We start from the raw sequence: 21,832 nt of genomic DNA, 5'->3' as shown, positions 1-21,832 counted from the left end.
TGAATTCAACGAAAAGAGTAATGGATTATCTAGTCTGATGTCCTTCTTTACTACTGACGTACCCTCGCACGCACTACTACCCTCGCCTTTTCCTCCACCCCAAAATACTGCCACTATTGTCAATGCTGTCACTCTTTCACTCTCTTCCCTACTCCACACTACCTCTCATATTCTACTCTACTTCATCTCACATCAGAGAGGAAGAGAGAGAGAGAGAGAGAGAGAGAGAGAGAGAGAGAGAGAGAGAGACGGTGCTGGTATTTACAGTGAACTGAGTCAAAGAGCATCAAATCCAGATTAGCGTTTTGCAGCTCAGTGGACCCTAATGAATCAGAGGGTCAGCTGGTACATGAAAACTGAATTTGGAACACATCAGTGCTTCAGGCAGGTGCACGGCGCAGCCTGAATTTGACTCGTGTCCTCCGATGAGAGGAGAGTCTGCAGCGCGTGTCCCTCCGGCTGCTTCCATGGATGAACTGGATTATGCTACTCTTGGTGGCGATGAGGAAAAACATTAGGGTAATGGCCCTCAGACGGCCCTCGAACGGCGCAACTCCACAAATCCTTCAGAGCGAATTCATAGTGGAATGGGTACGGTTATTATGAAGCATCAATTAATAACAAAGTACTGATATGAAAACAGGTTTCACTTCTCTGTTGCCATGTGGGGAGGATGGGGGGAGGGGATAGGAGTTGCCGGGGGCGATAAAGCATTTCCTTGTGCTAACTGCCAGTCTTTTCTCCCCTCTTGTTTTTTTTTTTTCTTCTCGCTTTACCAGACAAATGGCTTTGTGGTACCACTGCACCTGTCTCTGCCCATGTGTTGCCATGGAGGCGTGTTCCGGTCGCCATGGCAACCCCTGGCGATAAACGGCTTGTGTAGGGCAGGCGCGCAGCAGAATGTTCCCCGGCAACCCTCCCTCCTCCTCCACCACCACCCCCACTCCCCTGCCGACCTCCGCAGCAACCGAGGCAGCTGCCGATGGTTAAGTGGAGGAATGCAGAGGGAGACTGACCGGATACCCAGATTCCCTTTGATGACTTTTTCCCTCCCATCCCCCCCCCCCCCCCACACACGACCCCCTGCCTGCCTCAACTCATCAGCTGGATCCACCATGCTGCTCATTTACGACTGATTGCTTGCTTGTGTATTCAATCACGTGCACCTTGAGATTCCTGTGCGCGAACAGAGCCGAGGACAGCCGGCTGAAAAAGGCTGTTTAAGACTCCGTCTGTTGATACATAAAGGAGAAAAAAATCAACGTGCAATTGTACGTATGTGTTTCCACACCTCTCAGGCGTCACGTGCCACCTGCAGAGAGATCTGAGGAGCCATAATCACGTTCTTCATGCTACAGAACGATAAGGAGATTAGATATGTGCTTAATGCCTTTGGAGAAACTCTTAGACATTTGTTCTACCTCCCTGTTCTTTATTGTTGGAAGTGACACTCTAACGTTTTTACAGTGAAGTAATTACTCTTTCTCCCCCTCTCTATCTCTCCTGCCATTCCTATACTGACCTCACAGCTAGGGGTGGCGTACAATAGTGGGTACGGCTGTGTAGCATGTGGATCCATACTTGCCAGCCAATGGCACGTCTACCACACATATTCCCCTGAGACAACTAAGACACTAGTAATGTGGGGTCAATAAATACATTTAAATAAATAAAAAAGTGCCTGGGACCAGTGAAGTGAGAGCAGAAAGCAGAGAGAAGAGAGAGAGAGAGAGAGAGAGAGAGAGAGAGAGAGAGAGAGGAGGAGAAGAGGACAGACACTCAGCGTGAATGGAAGGGGATGTGAGCAGAAGGGATGAATGGAAGGGGGTGGAGAGAGATGAAAGAGAGGGATAAACGAGAGGAGAGCAGCGGGGATGATGGAGGGCCATTACCTGTGATACGCCTGCGGGGAGGTCGGGGGAGACGCGGGGGGCGTGGAGGACAGGCGTGGAGAGTAAGGGTGGTATGGCGTCTTCTTCAGAGCCTGGATGAGGTTGTGCCTGTACTCAGGGTCGATGGACCAAAGGGAACCTTTTCCTATGCTCTGTGGAAGACAAAAAAGAGAGGGAAAGAGAGGTGGAGAGAAAGATTAGTTTCAACTCAAAAGCAATTCAAATTGAAAAACAATCTGTCGATGGCACTCAATGCTGGACATGTGAACTGGTCCTCTAATCAGTGCATCAGACCGAGAGAGAGAGAATGATTGGTGGAAGCTTCAGGAAGTAAACACACCAAGGGAAGGAGTGATATAAAAAATAATATGATGCACTACTGGTCTCAGCTGTGTGACAAGTCCATTCCTTCATTTCCAGAAGAGGTATAGAAGATTCATAAGTACAGAAGAGGTATAATAGAGGTATAGAAGATTCATACGTACACGGCCCATGGATGAAGAGAGGGCAGACCCATAGTCAAACAATCCTAATTTACAGATTACATTTGCCTTGAACCTTCTACCCCTGACTGCAGAGAGGATAAATAAGACTGAACACCAGGGCCAACATCACTGACAGCTGTCATCGTCCACATGTGACATAAGAATCCCTTGTGACATAAGGCTCCGTTGTGGCCTTTGTTTTTACAACAGCTTAGTGAGAATGACTACAGTGAAGGAGCTTACCGAAGAGACACAGTGTCAGGTTTCTCTCGCCAATAATAATAATGAAGCATGGGATGTTTTAATGTGCATTTCAAAAAATTACATATTTATGATAAGGCAACACAGAGAGAGTACGTCCGACAACCAGCGCTCGCCCCTACACATGTTATTCTGCCAGGAAATCAATGGTGAAGGCTATGCAAAAAAAAAAAAAAGATTAACATACTCTTATCTCCTCAATACCCTGTTAATATTTCCTCCTCAAGATCAGTCAAACACCTCATGAAGACAGTGGATTCTCTTTACCTTTCGTACTCCGAAGGCAATGTGAAAAAAGAACATTTTTAGATCAAAGGAACTACCCCCACCTAATTAAGCTGTCGGCTCTCCATCAGAAACCCACGGAAACATTACTTCATCTCAGCCCCAAACTACCACCACCACCGCTGCCGAAAAAAAAAGAGAAAAACAGGCATCTCAAGCAAGCCATGAAATTCAATACTTCCACGCTTTGATCTCGGATGTCAAATGAAGTGCGGAATATGGGCGCGTCACGAGAGATAACTCGGAGCGTCGGTGAAGACTACTCCACCCGTCCGCACGCACAAGCTTAGTTAACTTGATGCCCGAGTGTTAGGCTCTCTGTTAATAATGTAGACGTTATTGAGAGGAATCAACGAAGCGATCTCAACGCACAACTATGCAAAACTGGCTGGATTCTCTGACAGTGTGTGCATAGGAGTTTGTTGTGTTTAAGCACATCTGTCTAGGGGCTAGCAATGTCTGCATGTCTTTTAGTGTGGGTGTGAGTATACTATGTATACCTAGGTGTGTGTCTGTGGGTACTTATGTGTAAGTGTGGGTGTGAGTATATGTATACCTAGGTGTGTGTCTGTGTGTACTTATGTTTTTGTGTGGGTGTGAGTATATGTATACCTAGGTGTGTGTCTGTGTGTACTTATGTTTTTGTGTGGGTGTGAGTATATGTATACCTAGATGTGTGTCTGTGTGTACTTCTGTTTTAGTGTGGGTGTGAGTATACTATGTATACCTAGATGTGTGTCTGTGTGTACTTATGTTTTTGTGTGGGTGTGAGTATATGTATACCTAGGTGTGTGTCTGTGTGTACTTATGTTTTTGTGTGGGTGTGAGTATGTGTATACCTAGGTGTGTGTCTGTGTGTACTTATGTTTTTGTGTGGGTGTGAGTATACTATGTATACCTAGGTGTGTGTCTGTGTGTACTTATGTTTTTGTGTGGGTGTGAGTATACTTACATAGTATACTCACACCCACACAAAAACATAAGTACACACAGACACACACCTAGGTATACATAGTATACTGTGGGTGTGAGTATACTATGTATACCTAGGTGTGTGTCTGTGTGTACTTATGTGTAAGTGTCTTCATGTTTGTGTGTGTATGTGTGTGTGCATGCGTGTGCATGCACAACTCTCTGCATGTTACGTGCATGCATTGTGTGTGGGCAGTGCACTCCCCCGCCGTGTGTAATATTACCAGTGGCGGTCCGTCAGGGCCTTCAAGGCCTTCTCTGCTGGCCTAAACATCATCAGAAAATAAATGTAATAAAATAAATTTAATTTTAATATTTTCTTTTCATAAATATGTATTAAATGATTCCCCATAGTCCATTATCTTCATTGCATGCTTCCAGCGTTGTTCATTTATGTTAGAGCTTTCATCCAATCATATTTCCGCTATCATGTGTTGCCACGCTCCTTGAAATCTTCCCCGAGAACAGAAATCTTCCCTGAGGCCTTCAGAATTCACATTGAAGGCCCGTGTACATCTGATTGGCTATCACAACTTGCTGTTTCAGTTCATTTAAGTTGAATGAACTGAAACAGACAGTTGTGACAACCAATCAGATTTCGAGTTGGCGACACTGGGCCTTCTAGAAGGCCCGGAAGATTTATTTCCTCGCGTTGAACGTGACACGTAAACGTCCTTTGATTGGATACTGAGGCAGACCGGTGCAGTGCTTCAGTGCTCAGTTTAGCTGGCTAAAACGACGTACATCGGTTTCAATGCTTATTCTTCTAGTTGTTTCAATTGGTAAGACTAAATATAATTACATTAACCAACTCATATCAATTAGTTTACACAAACTTGATAATTCCAGTTTTTGATACAATTACAACGCCATTTTCAAGACGGAACTTTCAAGAAAAACTGGATATCGTGAGGATGGGAAGTTTAATGAAACTGCTTTGCAGGTGGGACAATGCGATGTTACTTGTTAAACTTGTTAAACTTAACATTGAGTCACATAGGCTACTTTTGGTGGACTTAATAAAACTTTGTAGACTAATCCCTGAAAATCGCCTTTTATTTTTAAGTTGTGACGGTAATATCCAAGCGATCATATAACTTAGAGTTTACTACTCTTAATGTATTGTTAATACGGGTGTATTGATTTGAAATGCTCCGGAAATATTAATAAAGTCTGTTGTACTCGACTATGTTAAGGTGATGCAATGCTCACTTATACTGCCTTTCTGTATAAAATATACTGGTTCGAGAGCCATGGCGTCATAATGATGGTATTAGGAGGTGGATTCACTCAGTTTAACATCGTGTAGGTACACTGTAGGACATCGCTGAAGGCCTAGTCGTGAAATGCACGGACCGCCACTGAATATTACAGAGTGCTGGACTCCTGCAGGAAGCCCTATTAGCAGGGTGTTGTGCCCCCACACCCCCGACTGTCTCCCTTCCCCTCACAGTACCACCAGGCCGCCATTCGTATTTCACCTCCACAGAGAAGACCCCCGCCGGCTAAAATTTTGTGTCACGCTGGGCGCCACACGCCGGCCGCACCGTCTGCCGAGCTTTTTCCATCTGGCTTTGCACCGAACCAATGCTACCATCACCACCACCACCGCCGCCACCACCACCACACATGCTGTGGCATTAGCCGCAGCCATTCGATGAGCAAATCAGGGGACAGTAGGAGACAGAAGAGAGACGAGGATGAGGAGGAGGAGGAGACGAGGAGGAGGACCTGCACCTGGATTACATCCATCTCCTTGGCAACAAGAGGCTGAGCGAGAGTGTGTGTCTGTTCCGTATGTGTGTTGTAAGTGAATGTGCATTTGTCTGCATGTGTATGTGTGTGTGAGAGTGTGTGTAGGTTTATGTGTTCCAAATAAATGTGCAATGTAAATCCGTGTGTGTATGTATTTATGTAGGGTGTGGGTGTGTGTGTATGCCAGTGACCTTGTGTGTGTGTGTGTGTGTGTGTCTGTGTGTGTGTGTGTGTGTGTGTGAGTGTGCATGTGTGTATTTATGCATGTCTTGTCTTGTCCTCAGGCATGTGTATTTGGCTCGGCGGTGGAGGAAGGCAGGAGGACTATGGGAGGCGGTCCTGGCAGGGGGTCCCTATGTCCTCCACGGTAGGGGACCCTAGGGTCTCTCGCTCTCTCTCTCCCTCTCTCTCTCTCGCTCTCTCTCTCTCTCGCTCTCTCTCGCTCTATCGCTCTCTCTCTCTCTCTCTCGCTCTCTCTCTCTCACTCACTCTCTCTCCCTCTCTCTCTCTCGCTCTCTCTCTCTCACTCTCTCTCGCTCTCTCTCTCTCTCACTCTCTCTCTCTCTCTCTCTCTCTCTCCCTCTCTCTCTCTCGCTCTCTCTCTCTCGCTCTCTTTCTCTCCCTCTCTCTCTCTCTCTCACTCTCTCTCTCTCTCTCTCTCTCTCTCTCTCTCTCTCTCTCTCTCTCTCTCTCTGGGCTTCATCACAGCTGATTTAGCTAATCCTTTCCCGTGCCGAGCGGCGCAGTCGGCTCTGTTCTCCAGACTTGCACGCTAAACGCCGTGAAATGGGCGACTGTCTCTGCGACACTGGAGGCTTCCTCTGAGGTTCCAGTCAGCATCTCCATCTGTGTCGTCCTGCTGAAGTGCTCCCGCTCAGGCCCGTTCACTCGCACAACAACAACAACAAGGCAGAAGAGCTCAACAGTGAGGATGAACTAAGAGAGAGAGAGGGGGGGGGGGGACAGAGAAAGGGGAAAGAGAGAGAAAGAGACAGGGAGAGAGGGATAAAGAGAAAAAAGGGGAGGGAGTGCAAGCAAAAGAGGAAAATAAAAGGAGAGAAAGAGACAGAGTGAGAGCAAGAGAAATGGGGAGGGAAAGAGCGAGGAAGGGGAAAGAGATAGAGACAGACAGAGAGAGAGAGAGAGAGAGAGAGAGAGAGATGGAGACAGACAGAGAGAGAGAGAGAGAGAGAGATAGAGACAGACAGAGAGAGAGAGAGAGAGATAGAGATAGAGACAGACAGAGAGAGAGAGAGATTAAGCATCATTCGTTCCCTAAAGAACCGCGGACTAAGAGGACAGCAGGGTGCCTGTTTCACCAATTAGGGACAGGCTGGCAGCTCACCTGCTTCATTGTGAAGATCCTTTGCTCACATGCATTGTCCCAGCTTTCTAAATCCAGAGGGTTATTGTCTTTGCTTTTTATTTAGATTCCACCGCGCCTGAGCTGTGATGGGGCTCTCGACTAAACTCCTCGAGCTTCAAGAGAGGCAGACTTTCTTTTCCTAGCTCTTTCTTTTGTGCTGGAACTTCTTGGCAAGGCTAGCCAGGCATTGCAAAATAGCTTACAACAGCCACCCTATAAAGAGAACATGATTTCCTTGCATTGTGCTGCCATGTGAGAAACTGACACAGCCTTCACAGAGCAAGAAATGCAGCCAGGAGGAAATGCTAACAAGAAGATGGGAGGACGGATTTGTTGAATCAGCCAGTCAATGGACAGAACTCAGAGAACATATGTCAGAACTGTTCTTCAGGACAATAAGGCTCTCTACTAGATCCTTTTTGTGGATCTGTCAGGGAGATTTGAGCATGTTATTGTCTAAAAGTTCCACCTTCAGATGGTCTCCAGACTCTAAAGGGGGCCGCGTTCACCCAGCTGTTTAAAAAAAAAGAAGAAGACTTCTTGGAAAGCACAGAACAAATGGAATGACGATGAAGGCAAAAGAAGACTTGGGGAAAAAAAGCCGAACGAGAATCTGAAAGCCTAAGCTGATTTCACTCCCGTCGTCCAAAACAGAGCTGCTACTTGCTTTTTGTTTAACATCTGGTTCCCTTGTCCCATAAAAGCAGACTGGGAGTTGTTGTACGACTCTGTTGCTGACCTTAATGTCTGCATACCACCATAACCACTGAACTCCCCAGGGTACCCACCCTCTTTTAAACAATGCCGACGCTAGCCCACTGCTTATGGTTCTGCTAAAATGCTTGGCCACTGCAGATCTTCCCTTGTCTTAGCAAAAGCCTAGATGACAATTACTTTTTTTGAAAAAAAAAAAAAAAAATCTCAGCTCACCACAATGCATTTTCAAAATGCATTTTTGTTGTTGTGGAGTGTGTGCTTTCTAGCGGGACACACACACACACACACACACACACACACACACTCACACACACCGGCGTGTTTTTATCAGATGCACAGGGGCAGAGGGCAGTGAGGCTTATATCATGTTGTGCTGCAAGAATCCTGTTTGCAAACAATGAGAGGCCATTTCTGTTTCCCTTTTTGTGTCTCTCTCGCTCTCTCTTGTTTTCCCTTTCTTTTCACAAGCCCACACACACACACACACACACACACACACACACACACACACACACACACACACACACACACACACACAAGCAGAGAAGCAGAGAGAAAGATAGCATGCATGGAGCAGAGCATACCAAACACAATCACTGCTAACCTCAGTGAGCTTTTCCATGGGCCAGGACGTGACCTAGAAATACACTCACTGGAACAAATGGGGCATTGTCATAATAACGTCCACATCTGCCAGCTGATGGAAATATGATTTAGTGCGTTTATCACTAAAACGGCGGTTTCCGCCAAGCTCGTCTTAAAAGAGGCCATGCAGAGCGGGTGTTTGTTTCATATACCGCTCTCAATCGAATTTGACAAATTGATTTTGACCGGTTTGACTGGTTTGGCTATTCAAACTTTGAACCCTTTTTCAGCACATGAAGATACACTCAAAAATGAAAATCTACTGTGTTAAAATTATGTTTTCTCGTCATTCTGGATGATAATTCCAGCTGATATGATTACAGCTGTTGGCAAATATGCCATTGAACTGTGAGGAGAAACAAAGTGGTGCTTTCACCTGGGACATTTTACACAAACCCCAAAGCGATTTGTTCAACATGCCTTGTGGAGCACTCTTTATTTTCCTCGTCACACACCCCAAGCACACACACACGCACACGCACACACACACACACACACACACACACACACACACACACACACACACACATACTCCCTGACACAGATAGTGCTCACACAGCAACACAGCCAAATCAGTTTTCCTGTTGCTACAGCAACTGCATACTTTTCATGTCAACTGCAACCTAGTTACTATGGAGATATGTATACAAGGCAAACTCTTTGCAGTCATAGCCTAGAACCAGATGACACAGCCGTGAGAGAGTGGGAGCACTGAGACAGGTACACACACTCGCACAATCACACACACATTCACAGACACACACACACACACATACACACACAGTCACGCACAGGGAACAATACTGATCATCATACTTGTTGTTTATCTTGTGTCTACTTTGTTGCCATAGTATTTCGTGTTTGAGCTCAAAGTCAAGCTTAGTCTTCTACACTGTGCTAAAGGGGAGCCTTACATAACCAGATCACAGGGTAAAATGTCAAGAGGCAAAAAGGTTCCAAACACGATCAATTAAAGCACAAAAAAGCTCCAGCATGCAATCGTGTTCTTAAAGTTTCTCTTGCTTCAGGTGGCATTTCTATGACTTTGAATTGTAAATACAAGTTTTGAAGGGGAAAAAGAGCCAATTCAAAAACGGCTTAATACGTACAACACAGTGAGTCAACATGACTTAAGAGAAATGTTAAAGTCATCCTTCCATGTAGAAAGCATGGGGAGTGCTTTATTCAAAGACACAGACCCTTGCAGAAGGTTCATTAACTATTCAGGCAGAACGCTTTTAAGAAGGCTAACAGATAAAAGTGTACATTCATCCGAGAGAATAATGCAGCACAATGACAAACACACACACAACCACACACACACACACACACACACACACACACTTACACACACTCACACACACACACACACACACACACTCACACACACACACACACAAACGGACATGCACACAAACACACACACGGCTCTTAACTAGAGGAAAGGAATCAAAGGCTCCTGCAAGCAAGGGGGGGAACCAAACTGTCAAACATGGCTAGACCCACCTGGCTGCGGTCCTTATCCACCTTCTTGAAGCACTTGTTGAGCGAGAGGTTGTGGCGCACCGAGTTCTTCCAGCCCGTCGGTGCACTGGCGAAGTAGGGGAAGTGCTCCAGGATCCAGCCATAGATGTCCTTGACTGGCAGCTGTTTGCCGGGCGCGTCCTCGATGGCCATGAAGATGAGGCAGCTGAAGGAGTACGGCGGCTTGCGGTTGGGCCCCACCGGGAGATCGTACGCCCCTGGCTCGGACGGCTCCGGTGAGGAGGATGGCGAGGAGCGGTGGGAAGGGTCCCGGCCACCGCGGCCACCACTGCCGCCTCTACCGCCGCCGCCTTCGCTTGCAGCAGTGCCTCCATCTTGGACGGGGCTGACGCTACGCAGGCCGGGGTGGCCCAGGCTGGTCAGCAGGTCGCTGGTCTCGTGCAGCCAGCTCAGGCTGGTCAGCTCCTCGTCCTCGGCGCGGCTCAGCGAGGCCGACAGCGAGAGCGACAGGTCGCCCGCGTCGCCGTCGGGGTACAGCTGGCTCAGGCCGCGTGCCACGCTGCCGTTACTTGGGGCCTCCGCTTTCTTGCCCGGTGGCATGACGGGTCCCATCCAGCCCAAGGCTCCTGTTAGGAGGGGAGAGGATGGGGGTCAACAGGTGGGTGTTAACCAAGCAAGACAGACACCAGCTGATAAATATGACAACGAGATATCTACGTTCGCCAGAAAACGAAGAGCTCCCTCTTCAAGACTTTTATTGATTGCACGTCACGTTACCTCACGTTAGAAGCATGGGATCTTAAATGCAAGGACATAGTAGAAGTATCAGCCCTGCTTGTTTCTCAGGCCTTTAAAAAAACTGTCAGGCAACACTGATCTCAACATCCAGCAATGTTTCATTTCCAGTTAATACTTTTTGTTACAAGTGTTCCAATATGCTGGCAAAACGTGGCCAAGACAAACTCTTTTAGCCAGAAAGCATCAACACAAAGCTCACTCTGCGCAGGCTCAGAACTCACTAGACATACAAAGACAGTAAAAGGTCACTCAGCATGGAATTGGACTTGGATCCTGTGCAGATATTTTTCAGTCATACGATATGGCTTTTCTGGATTTAAAAGAGATCAATGACAAACCTACGCCTCCATTCCAAACATGGATATTACACGGCAATATCAGGCCTGTGTCATATTACGAGTCCGACAGCAAGGTCAAAGAATGTCGGAGCATGATCTCGTTTTACAATAGATGCAGCACGTAAACCCTATACCCTATATAGTCTGTCAGCTTCTCCTGTTGTTCATCTCTCCACTCTTTACTCCACTCTTACTCACACAGACATCTCATGCATGCACACAATCTCTCTCTATCTCTTACACACACACACACGCACGCACGCGCACGCGCACACACACACACACACACACACACACACACACACACACACACACACACACACACACACACACACACACACACACACACACACACACACACACACACACACACACACACACACACACACACACACACACACACACACGCACACTACTAAAATGCATCAAAATGGCCCTGTGCTCTCTTGCATTGTGGAATGTGTGGTTTGCTTGAGGGCTGGATCACAGAGGGGGTCTGACTAGCTATCTATCTGCAGATTCTTATCTAAATAAGAACTTATCATACACCACTGAAGTCACAGTGGGTAATCTCTCCCCAAAGCTCTTCTGCCAACGATCGGCACACCACAGTTACTTACTGCCGTCTAACATAGGCTCACACACAACCACACACACACACACACACACACACACACACACACACAACCACATATGTGTACCTGTATCCTATAAGTACATGTACCACATATACTGGAACTATGTTTACCTTTTAACAAGCATAGCCTGTAGATAATGCACCGCACTCCCAAACATATGCACACACACACACACACACACACATATGCACACACAAACTCTCTCGTGCACACACACACACACACCCACACACACACACACACAAACATATGCACACACAAACTCTCTCGCACACACATACAAACACACACACACACACACACACACACACACACACACAAACATATGCACACACAAACTCTCTCGCACACACACACACACACACACACACACACACACACACACACACACACACACACACACACACACACACACACACACAAACACACACACAGGAACATCTGGAGAGCAGATCCCTGGAGGTCAGTGGAAACTAGGTGTGGTTTACGAGTGAGATTAAGGCTGGGTGTACCTCTGGGATAATTATACACACACCATCACAGACACACACACACACACACACACACACACACCATCACAGACCGAGAGACACAGACACCGGATTCTTTACAGCTCACATTCAAATCCCCACATATGCTGTCTGGCCAGGAGCTTTTTGCATTTCACATCCATGGATTTGTGCAGTATTTCTACACATTTCTATTTTATTTTTGAAGATGTTTCGAATGTTATTCTCAAAACTATTTTTTTTTTTAACACATGATTCTTCGTCATTATATTTAAAAGGGCAATTCACTTTTTGCCTTTTTTCACCATTCAAAATCCAGGACAGTGGCGGCATGAGTAGATCCTCCACAACCCTCCATGGATTTCAACGCTGTATACCCTCATATAAATTCACGTCAATTATCAGAAAATAATACACGTTGGGCCAACCTCCAGATACACCACTGACAAAGAACCTTTGTTCCGTGCATCTCCCATGGAGAGTACATGTCTAATTAACAAGCCCAAGCGTCGGAAATAATAGCACGATAAATTGACAGTGACTGTAATTTATTTAAATTGCCTGATGATAGATTACGCACAAAAACGCTGAAAATAGAAAGCCATGGTAAACAAATTGACTACGAGACCAGAGACCAGAGTCGGGCGATAGCCATAGTCATTACTCAAGGTGAGCAGGGATGGGCAGCTATGCGATGGTATTCCCAGTGGCAGTGGGGTTGATCACACATCCCAGGCTTCACTTGTTATGTTTCCATGGTGGCATCGCCATGAAACACTATGTCTGACAGAAAAAGGCCTGGCTAATTTTACTGTTGCCATGACGACCAAACTTCTCAAGGTAGGGGCCTATCGAAACCATCAGTGCACACACCCCTCTGAAAGTCTTGACAAACCACTCCTTCACTTTTTATAGAAAAAAAAAGTCACATTTTCTTTGTCTTTTCAAATGCAATGGCAAATGGAATGATGGGTTCAGTTCAAGTCCAAAACAATTCACTTTTTGGGGGGGGCTAAAAGGGGGGGTGGGGGGGGGGGGGGGGGGGTGTAAACGTTTCTCATCATGTTTCAACAAGGCATGCGCTAAAATCCGCAAACAAAACACAGGAGGAGAGGAGGGGGCAAAACTAACCGAGTAAAAGATTAATTTTGAGATGCCTGTCATCTCATTTCATTCGGCCTGCTGCCAATCTCGATTTGTCCCCCCCCGCCCTCCCTTGTCCCCCCCCCCCCCCCACCCCATGTGCCCACAAACCACTCATTCCCTCTCATGAAAACACTGTACTGCTGCGTGAGGTGAGGAACTCCCTTTTCAGGAAAGAGCCTCCTGTTTTTGCTTTGTGTGCTAGTATTGTGAAGGGGGTTACTTTACCGTCGGCAGGAAGAGAATACATTTTTTTTTCAACAACAACTAAAAATAGCTTTCCTCCTCCACTCAAGTCCATTCATCTTTTCACAGCAGCAGAGCCAAACTTCAGGGTGTGAGACGGCAAAAAGGAGGATAAATAGAGAAGCTCTGTTCAGCTGGAGAGTTTCTCTCTCTCCCCCCTCTCTCTCCCTCTATCTTCCTCTCTCTCCTTCTCTCCTTCTCTCTCTCTCTCTCTTCTCTCTCTCTCTCTCTCTCTCTCTCTCTCTCTGTCTCCCCCCCCTCCTCTCTCTCTTTCTCTCTCTCTCTCTCTCTCTCTCTCTCTCTCTGTCTCTCCCCCCCCCTCCTCTCTCTATCTCTCTCCCTCTATCTTCCTCTCTCTCCTTCTCTCCTTCTCTCTCTCTCTCTCTCTCTCTCTGTCCCTCCCCCCCCTCCTCTCTCTCTCTCTCTCTTTCTCTCTCTCTCTCTCTCTCTCTCTCTGTCTCTCCCCCCCCTCCTCTCTCTCTCTCTCTCTCTCTGTCTCTCCCCCCCCTCCTCTCTCTCTCTCTCTTCCTCTCTCTCTCCCTCTCTCTCTCTGTTTCTGCGCTGAGAGATTGTGTGGATGATGCAAGCAAGCAAAGTGAATCTGGGGTTCTGATAGCTAAAAGGCCACCTTTGTCACTCTTCTAGGGGGCTGATGTATTGAGACTGAGAGGTGCAGCAAGAATAATAAACTTCTGTGTGTGTGTGTGCTTGTGTGTGTGTGTGTTTGTGTGTGTGTGTGTGTGCGCATCCTTCTGTGTGTATGCGCGTGTGTCAACATGGGTGTGGAAAGAGATGTAATGTTTTCTATGCTCCGCCACCCCTAACCCCAACCCACCGCCCCCCTCTCTAGTGTAGTTTCCACTTCCTGTGTTCCCATGACAACAGCGTTAGGCGTACATGAGGGCACATACGTACATAAACCTAGCCAATCAAGTTGCTCTTCTGCACAGCACAGCGCACAGCCCTCTACCCACCCCCCAACACCACGGGGCCTGTGAGCTGTGACACAGAGGTCGTAGGTCATCATTTCTCTTGGGGGGGTGTTCCTCACCCTCTCTGCTTCCTCTCTCACCCACCCGTCTCCAGGCTCGCAGTGTCATGAGCAATAAAACCACTTCACCCTCTAGCCATGGACCGAAGAGCAGTGAGCTGTGAAGTGCCTTTCTGGCAGTACCGCAGAGACCCAGCTGCTGATGAACTGGGACTTTCTTCTGCCTGGGAAATCCTTCACAGTCAAACGAAGATCTGCGATAGGCAGGGGAGAGCACTGACAGGCAGGTAGGTGACCAATAAAAGGCTTTTCGTGATGGTGATAGTGATGGTGAGCGTCGTTGAATTGCTCTGAGAACACTACGGATTGCCCGTTTGCACGGACACCCTCAGCTCAGGGTTTATGCTGTTTGCCATTCTCTCCCTCTACAGCTCCTCGCCTTCCATCTCTGCTCCCTCCATCCTCTCTTTCTCTCCTCCACCTCCTTCCATCTCTGCTCCTCTCTTTCTCTCCTCCACCTCCTTCCATCTCTGCTCCCTCCATCCTCTCTTTCTCTCCTCCACCTCCTTCTATCTCTTCTCCTCTCTTTCTCTCCTCCACCTCCTTCCATCTCTGCTCCCTCCATCCTCTCTTTCTCTCCTCCACCTCCTTCTATCTCTTCTCCTCTCTTTCTCTCCTCCACCTCCTTCCATCTCTGCTCCCTCCATCCTCTCTTTCTCTCCTCCACCTCCTTCCATCTCTGCTCCTCTCTTTCTCTCCTCCACCTCCTCCACCTCCTTCCATCTCTGCTCCTCTCTTTCTCTCCTCCGCCTCCCTCCATCTCTTCTCGGTGAAGGTGACCTGGGTGTGTCGCGCCAGAGGATCCCTGTGTGCTTTACTTGCTCCTCACTCACAGAGGTCTGTACAAGCAACCCCCCACCACACACACTCAACACACACACACACACATACACACACACACACACACATACACACAGCCTGCAGACTGGAGCACAAGAGCAAGGTCACAGAAATTGCTTTGACCCTTTGATTTGAAAGAGGATTAATAATCCTTTTGACATCGATGAGATGTGGTTTCCCTTGCAACGCAACAACACTTTCTCCAGGGAGCTTTAGCATGTGGAGGAGAAGACAGTCCAGCCATTTGCAGAAGACAGTCAAGCCATTTGTCGAAGACAGTCCTGCCATTTGCAGAAGACAGTCCAGCCATTTGTAGAAAACAGTCAAGCCATTTGTAGAAGACAGCCCAGCCATTTGTAGAAAACAGTCCAGCCATTTGTAGAAGACAGTCCAGCCATTTGTAGAAGACAGTCCAGCCATTTGTAGAAGACAGTCCAGTCATTTGCAAAAGACAGTCCAGCCATTTGTAGAAGACAGTCCAGCCATTTGTAGAAGACAGTCCAGCCATTTGGACGCACATACATCAGTGTGACTAAACAGTGAGTGTGAGGGCTGGAGATGTCTCTGGCAGTGAGTGTGGGGGCTGGAGATGGTGGCTCTTCACAGCCTTGGGGCTTCTCCACTTATCTTCAGCAAACAGTAGCATGGGCCTCCTGCCACTGGCCCCCAAGTTTGTGCCTGCTGATAATGCCATGGCAACAATAGCTTCACTCCATTGCCCAGCTCTCTGTGTGCCTCCCTATCTGGCATGCCACGACTACCAGTGGACACAAGGCCTGGTGCCGTTCCAGCAAAAAGAAAAAAGAAAGAAAGATGCTCAGCGAACCACCACCACACCAGACATTGCACAGGTGCCAAAAAAACACACAGATCCAACTAATCCTGACGAAATGAGAGTTTTTTTTTTAGCTCTGGACTTCAAAAGAACACTCACTTAAATGTCTTTCTCTCTCTCTGTCTCCCTTTTTTCTCCCTCTTTCTCCATCACTCTCCCTCTCTTTCTCTCTTTTCTTACTCATTCCTAATCACTAGGGAATAGGGAAATAACCCGAGGTCATTAACAGCATCTCAAAGTCAAAGTGTCCTAGAGCGTATGCTGTTTGACAGGACCTGCCAGAGTAATGAGAGTGAGGGATGATGGTGCCATGATTAGACGTGGCGCTCCAGAGAGAGGCCCAGTTCCACAGTGCATCCGAAGAGGACCCATGGCTGAGGGGTAGAGGGGGGAGGGGGGTGTAGAGGGGGGAGGGGGGGTAGAGGGGGGGAGTAGAGGAGGGAGCTGACAGGCCTGCGCTGGATTCATATTCATCAAATGCGCCCCTGCATGATCCTCTGTCATAACCGTGGACACAGATGCAGTTCTGCTCAACATCAAACTCCTGGTTGATGAGTTGGGCCTCTCGCGTCCTTGGCGCTCGCTCTCACAGGCCTCGCACATGCAGTCATCCTTCCCTCACCAACTCCTTCTCGGGAGTTTGGCACCCAATCTACCTTTTATGGACAAGGCTTAGCTGTACATTTTGCTCTTTTTTCAGAAATCCAACCATACCGCTTCAGACAGAGTGCCGTGGACACGCACAAGAAAGCAGCAAGGAAGAGAAATGGGCACAAACATGTGCTCGCGTGAATTACCTTCCTCCTGCGGGCGCCTCCAGAGCCCTGAAGCGCACGAGTCAGCGAGTCTGACTTTAGCTGCTGCATATTCACACATCTTGGCCCCTGCCGTGCTAAGCAAGGCAGCATGTCCCCCCATCCTGCTGCTGCTGCTACTGCTATCGCTGCTGCCTTGCCCCTTTCATTTAGGGCCTCTCGTATAACGGCTATCCGCGCTTAATCATCATAATATGCACGCTCCTTAGTGATAGATAAACTAAGGGAAGAGGAAAGGGGAGGAAATAGGACAAGGAGACAGAAGAGGAGGAGGAGGAGGAAGAGGAGGAGGCTTGTGCTGGTCATTCTAAGGCTGTGTCCAAAGAGCCCTGAGGCTCGGTAGAGCAGATTTGAGGCTGGTTGATTCAAGGACACTGTGCTGAGTGACCAAAGGAGTGAGAGAAGACCACGAGTGTGTTCCATGTCGACCACTTGAGCCCTTCGAGCCCCGACTTTCAGGGGTTAGGGGGCCACACTGACAAAATCCGCAGAATGCAGGGCACTGAAAATGCCCGTATCATACCCTGAATTCGGTCGATTTATGTAGGGTTATTTGATGGTCACTACTCGCCCCAAAACGGCTACGTACGGAACAGGAGGAGCCAAAGCTAGCTTTTCATTTTAGAACGAAAACAATGGCGGACATGATGGTTAGCGGTGGCTAAGGTGGCAGAGGCTGTAGATCACCAGGCTACAGACCGTAAATGTAGTAATTAAACAACTGTACTGATATTAAATGCACTACTAACATGCCATTATCAAATTAAAGCCAGTGACATCAGTATTTTGGTTGATTTCACGATGTATAGGCTACCGACAGTTAGCATACCAAGCTAGGTAGCATTACCATTCGAATTGCATGGCAGATATGCTAAGCTATCGGGCTATTCCCCCACCCAGTGCCTGTGGCTAGTCCGAAAAAAGGTGCATCTAAATAAACGACAGATGGCTATGTCAGTCATTGGACAGTGTTAAACAACTGTACTGATATTAAATGTACTACTAACATTAAAGCCAGTGACATCAGTGTTTTGGTTGATTTCACGATGTATAGGCTACCGGCAGTTAGCATACCAAGTTAGGTAGCATTACCATTAGAATTGCATGGCAGTTATGCAAGATAGCTGGCTATTTAGTTTTCCCGGGAATCGCGAGCAGATTTGCGTCCGTCACTTCCACCAGGTGCTTCTATTTGATAAAGCACCCCCTGAGCGATGAGGAGTGCACTGTAGATGTCAGGGCCCTGTACTTCAGGTCCCTGTATTACAGGGGTTAGTGCAAAGTGTAGGGTTGGAACACACTCCACATCTCTGCCGCTTGAGGGCTGAGGGTGCATAAATGATCATTTAGATATTTTAGATAATTACATTATTCAGATCACTTCTTTGAAAGTTGCTTCATGTGGTGGTTTTGGAGTTCTGTTCTGCTGCGCTAGACAATTTTTTTTTTTCAGTGGTCATTCTCTCTCTCTTTCTCTCTCTCTCTCTCTCACTCTTTTCGAGGTTGGTTTCTCCAAGGATGGTTCCAGTTGTGAGAAAAGAAAAGAGGAGTGAGCCGAGCCGTCTTTAGCCCCGCTGGTGCCATGAGTTGGGGAGGGTGGGAGGGGGAGGGGGAGGGGGGCGTGAGATGAGATGAGACGTGCCGGGGCACTCGTGACTGACACACAGCTGTTCACGTTCGCCACATACCAGCCAGTGTCTCAGGTGACAGGAGTCAAGGGGTGTGTGTGTAGGGTTGACTGTGTGTGTGTGTGTGTGTGTGTGTGTGTGTGTGTGTGTGTGTGTGTGTGTGTGTGTGTGTGTGTGTGTGTGTGTGTGTGTGTGTGTGTGTGTGTGTGTGTGTGTGTGTGTGTGTGTGTGTGTGTGCGTGCGTGTGTGTGTGTGTGTGTGTGTGTAGGTTTGCAGAGGAGGCAGTGTGGTGAGAGATGTAAGAGCGTGAAAGGGAAAAGAGGACCCGATTAGCTGCCCCTTAACTCGCTAGCACTGGGCTAGCTAGGTCAGACTAGGGGGTGGGGTAGTGGGCTAGCTAGGTCAGACTAGGGGGGTGGGTAGTGGGCTAGCTAGGTCAGACTAGGGGGGTGGGTAGTGGGCTAGCCAGGTAAGACTAGGGGGTGGGTAGTGGGCTAGCCAGGTAAGACTAGGGGGTGGGTAGTGGGCTAGCCAGGTAAGACTAGGGGGTGGGTAGTGGGCTAGCCAGGTAAGACTAGGGGGTGGGTAGTGGGCTAGCCAGGTAAGACTAGGGGGTGGGTAGTGGGCTAGCCAGGTAAGACTAGGGGTGGGTAGTGGGCTAGCCAGGTAAGACTAGGGGGGTGGGTAGTGGGCTAGCAGGTAAGACTAGGGGGTGGGTAGTGGGTAGTTGGGTTGGGAGTGCAGGGGGGGCACTGACAAGGCATATGAGCTCCCAGAGCTATTCAGCAGCACTAACAAGAGATGCTGGGCAGACAGGCCGGTCCTTCCTTCAGTCCACTGTCTGGGTCCCCATATGAGCGAGACAAAGAGAGAGAAAGCGAGACAGAGAGAGAGAAAGAGAGAGAGAGAGAGAGAAGAGAGAGAGAAAGATAGAGACAGAGAGAGACAGAGAGAGAGACAGAGAGAGAGAAAGACAGAGAGAGAGAGGGAGGCAGAAAGAGAGAGAGAGCGAGAGAGCGAGAGAGAGAGAGAGAGAGAGAGAGAGAGGCAGAGAGAGAGAGAGAGAGAGAGAGAGAGACAGAGAGAGAGAGAGAGAGAGAGAGAGAGACAGAGAGAGAGAGAGAGAGTCACACACACACACACACACACACAATCACACACACACACGGTCCACACACACGCACACACACACACACACACACACACTTTTGTCTGTTGATATGTGTAGATTTATGTCTGTGCTATGCTTTGGCAATGCAAACTATATTTGTCATGCCAATAAAGCTCATTTGAATTTGAATTTGAATTTGAAATTTGAGAGAGAGAGAGAGAGTGGCCTGAGTGGCCCAAGCAAAGGGCTTCCTCAGCCTTCCTAGGGCTCATCCCCCTGCTTGGCTGCTGCAGGGAGCGTTTCTGGGACCACAGTGTTTACATCATACAGGAAGGTATTTTTTCCCCTCGCTCTGCCAGGGAAACAGGCCCACGCAAGGACAGGCCGACAGACCGACAGACAAACAGACCGACAGACAGGCAGACCGACAGCGGCAGCAGAGTGCAAGTGAGAGCAGGAGACATAAAGAAGGGGACAGGGAAGAGGACTGAGGTGGAGGCACAGTCTCAATGACGGTGGGACCTCTAGGGTTCTCAAGGCAGGAACGTTCTAGGGTTCTTGATAGAGAGGTAAAGAGGACACCAGGAGTGTTTGGACTGCAGGTGACGGAGGGAGTGGACACAAGGACACAGGGTTGAGGCTGTGATGCAACAATAGTACCCATAGTGAAGGACCATGGTTCTTTGTGGTGGCCAGCGACAGCAATGGACTCAGCCATTCCATCCAACTTTCCAGCTTCAACACATTTACTGTCTTTGTGAGCTTTACTTAAGTGTCTTAAGTCAGAATTAATGACATCTTTCTTGACTTGGAGCTAAGTTCCGGTATTCAATAAGAGGAGGAGCGCACGATGCGCTACGCCTCATCTGGTGAATGAGACGCGCATTGCATGCGATCTGAGGCGTAGCGCACGAAGCGGGCCGCTCGAGGCGCATTGCGCATTGCCTAATAAACGTGGTTGACACGGCGCACATAGCCTACTATAAACGTGGTTGAGACTCTTATTAAAGCTCTTACTCTTTCTCACAGACAAAACAAATAGCTACACGCTCAAGCAATGTCATTTATTTTTTAAAGAGACAAAACAAATAGCTACACGGTCAAGCAATGTCATTTATTTCTTTAAGAGGAGGAGCGCACGATGCGAGTCGCCTCACCTGGTGAATGAGACGCGCATTGCATGCGATCTGAGGCGTAGCGCACGAAGCGGGCCGATCGAGGCGCATTGCGCATTGCCTAATAAACGTGGTTGACACGGCGCACATAGCCTAGGCTACTATAAACGTGGTTGAGACTCTTATTAAAGCTCTTACTCTTTCTCACAGACAAAACAAATAGCTACACGGTCAAGCAATGTCATTTATTTTTTTAAAGAGACAAAACAAATAGCTACAAACGGTCAAGCATTGTCATTTATTTCTTTAAAGAGACAAATCAAATAGCTATATGGTCAAGCATTGTCATTTATTTCCACGGAAAAAACGAAAACGAATCCAACTTACATTACCACTGCACACTGACAACCTTACAGATAATGTATATAAGTTGTACTAGCATTTGTATTTAAAGTTTACAATTTAATCTACCAAAGAACTCACCGTTAAACAATACAACTCCCACAAGTTGACAATGATAACATGACGCAAATGTTGCGCGCGCACATGTGATTGACAACACTGGCGCACACAGGGGGTTGTGGTCAGCTTTACACATGAACTTCCCCAAAAATCAAGAGGTCAAAAAATTAGATTAGATTAGATTAATTAGATTAGATTCAACTTTATTGTCATTGCACAGAGTGCAAGTACTGAGACAACGGGTTCTTACCAGAAGTACAGATAGCAAGAGTTCAGAGTAGGCTATTCTATATTCTATAGTGGTAATATAAAATAAATAGATGGGATGTACCTATACAGTACAGATATGACAGTACAAGATATATGGGGTATGAGCAGTAGTAACATTGGCAGCAATAGTTGGTCATTAGTGCAGATATGATATAGGTAGATGCAAAGGG

At 47.7% G+C, this 21,832-nt stretch overlaps 1 protein-coding gene across 3 annotated transcripts in view; it reads right to left on the bottom strand.

Moving 5' to 3' along the window:
• Positions 1 to 21,832, bottom strand: part of ches1 (checkpoint suppressor 1) — a 37,985-nt gene that overhangs the window by 8,995 nt on the left and 7,158 nt on the right. For all 3 annotated transcript variants that reach the window (XM_080831783.1, XM_080831781.1, XM_080831782.1), the window contains exons 2-3: positions 9,885 to 10,489; positions 1,893 to 2,044 (exon numbers count right to left, since the gene is read on the bottom strand). In XM_080831783.1, coding sequence (XP_080687909.1) covers positions 1,893 to 2,044; positions 9,885 to 10,475 — 743 coding nt within the window. In that variant the 5' untranslated portion in view covers positions 10,476 to 10,489. The remainder of the gene's footprint in view (positions 1 to 1,892; positions 2,045 to 9,884; positions 10,490 to 21,832) is intronic.

The sequence above is a fragment of the Sprattus sprattus genome (assembly GCF_963457725.1).
Source record: "Sprattus sprattus genome assembly, chromosome: 2".
Lineage (NCBI taxonomy): Eukaryota > Metazoa > Chordata > Actinopteri > Clupeiformes > Clupeidae > Sprattus > Sprattus sprattus.
Note: the sequence above shows the minus strand (reverse complement) of the source record. Positions and strands in the feature narration are given on the sequence as shown.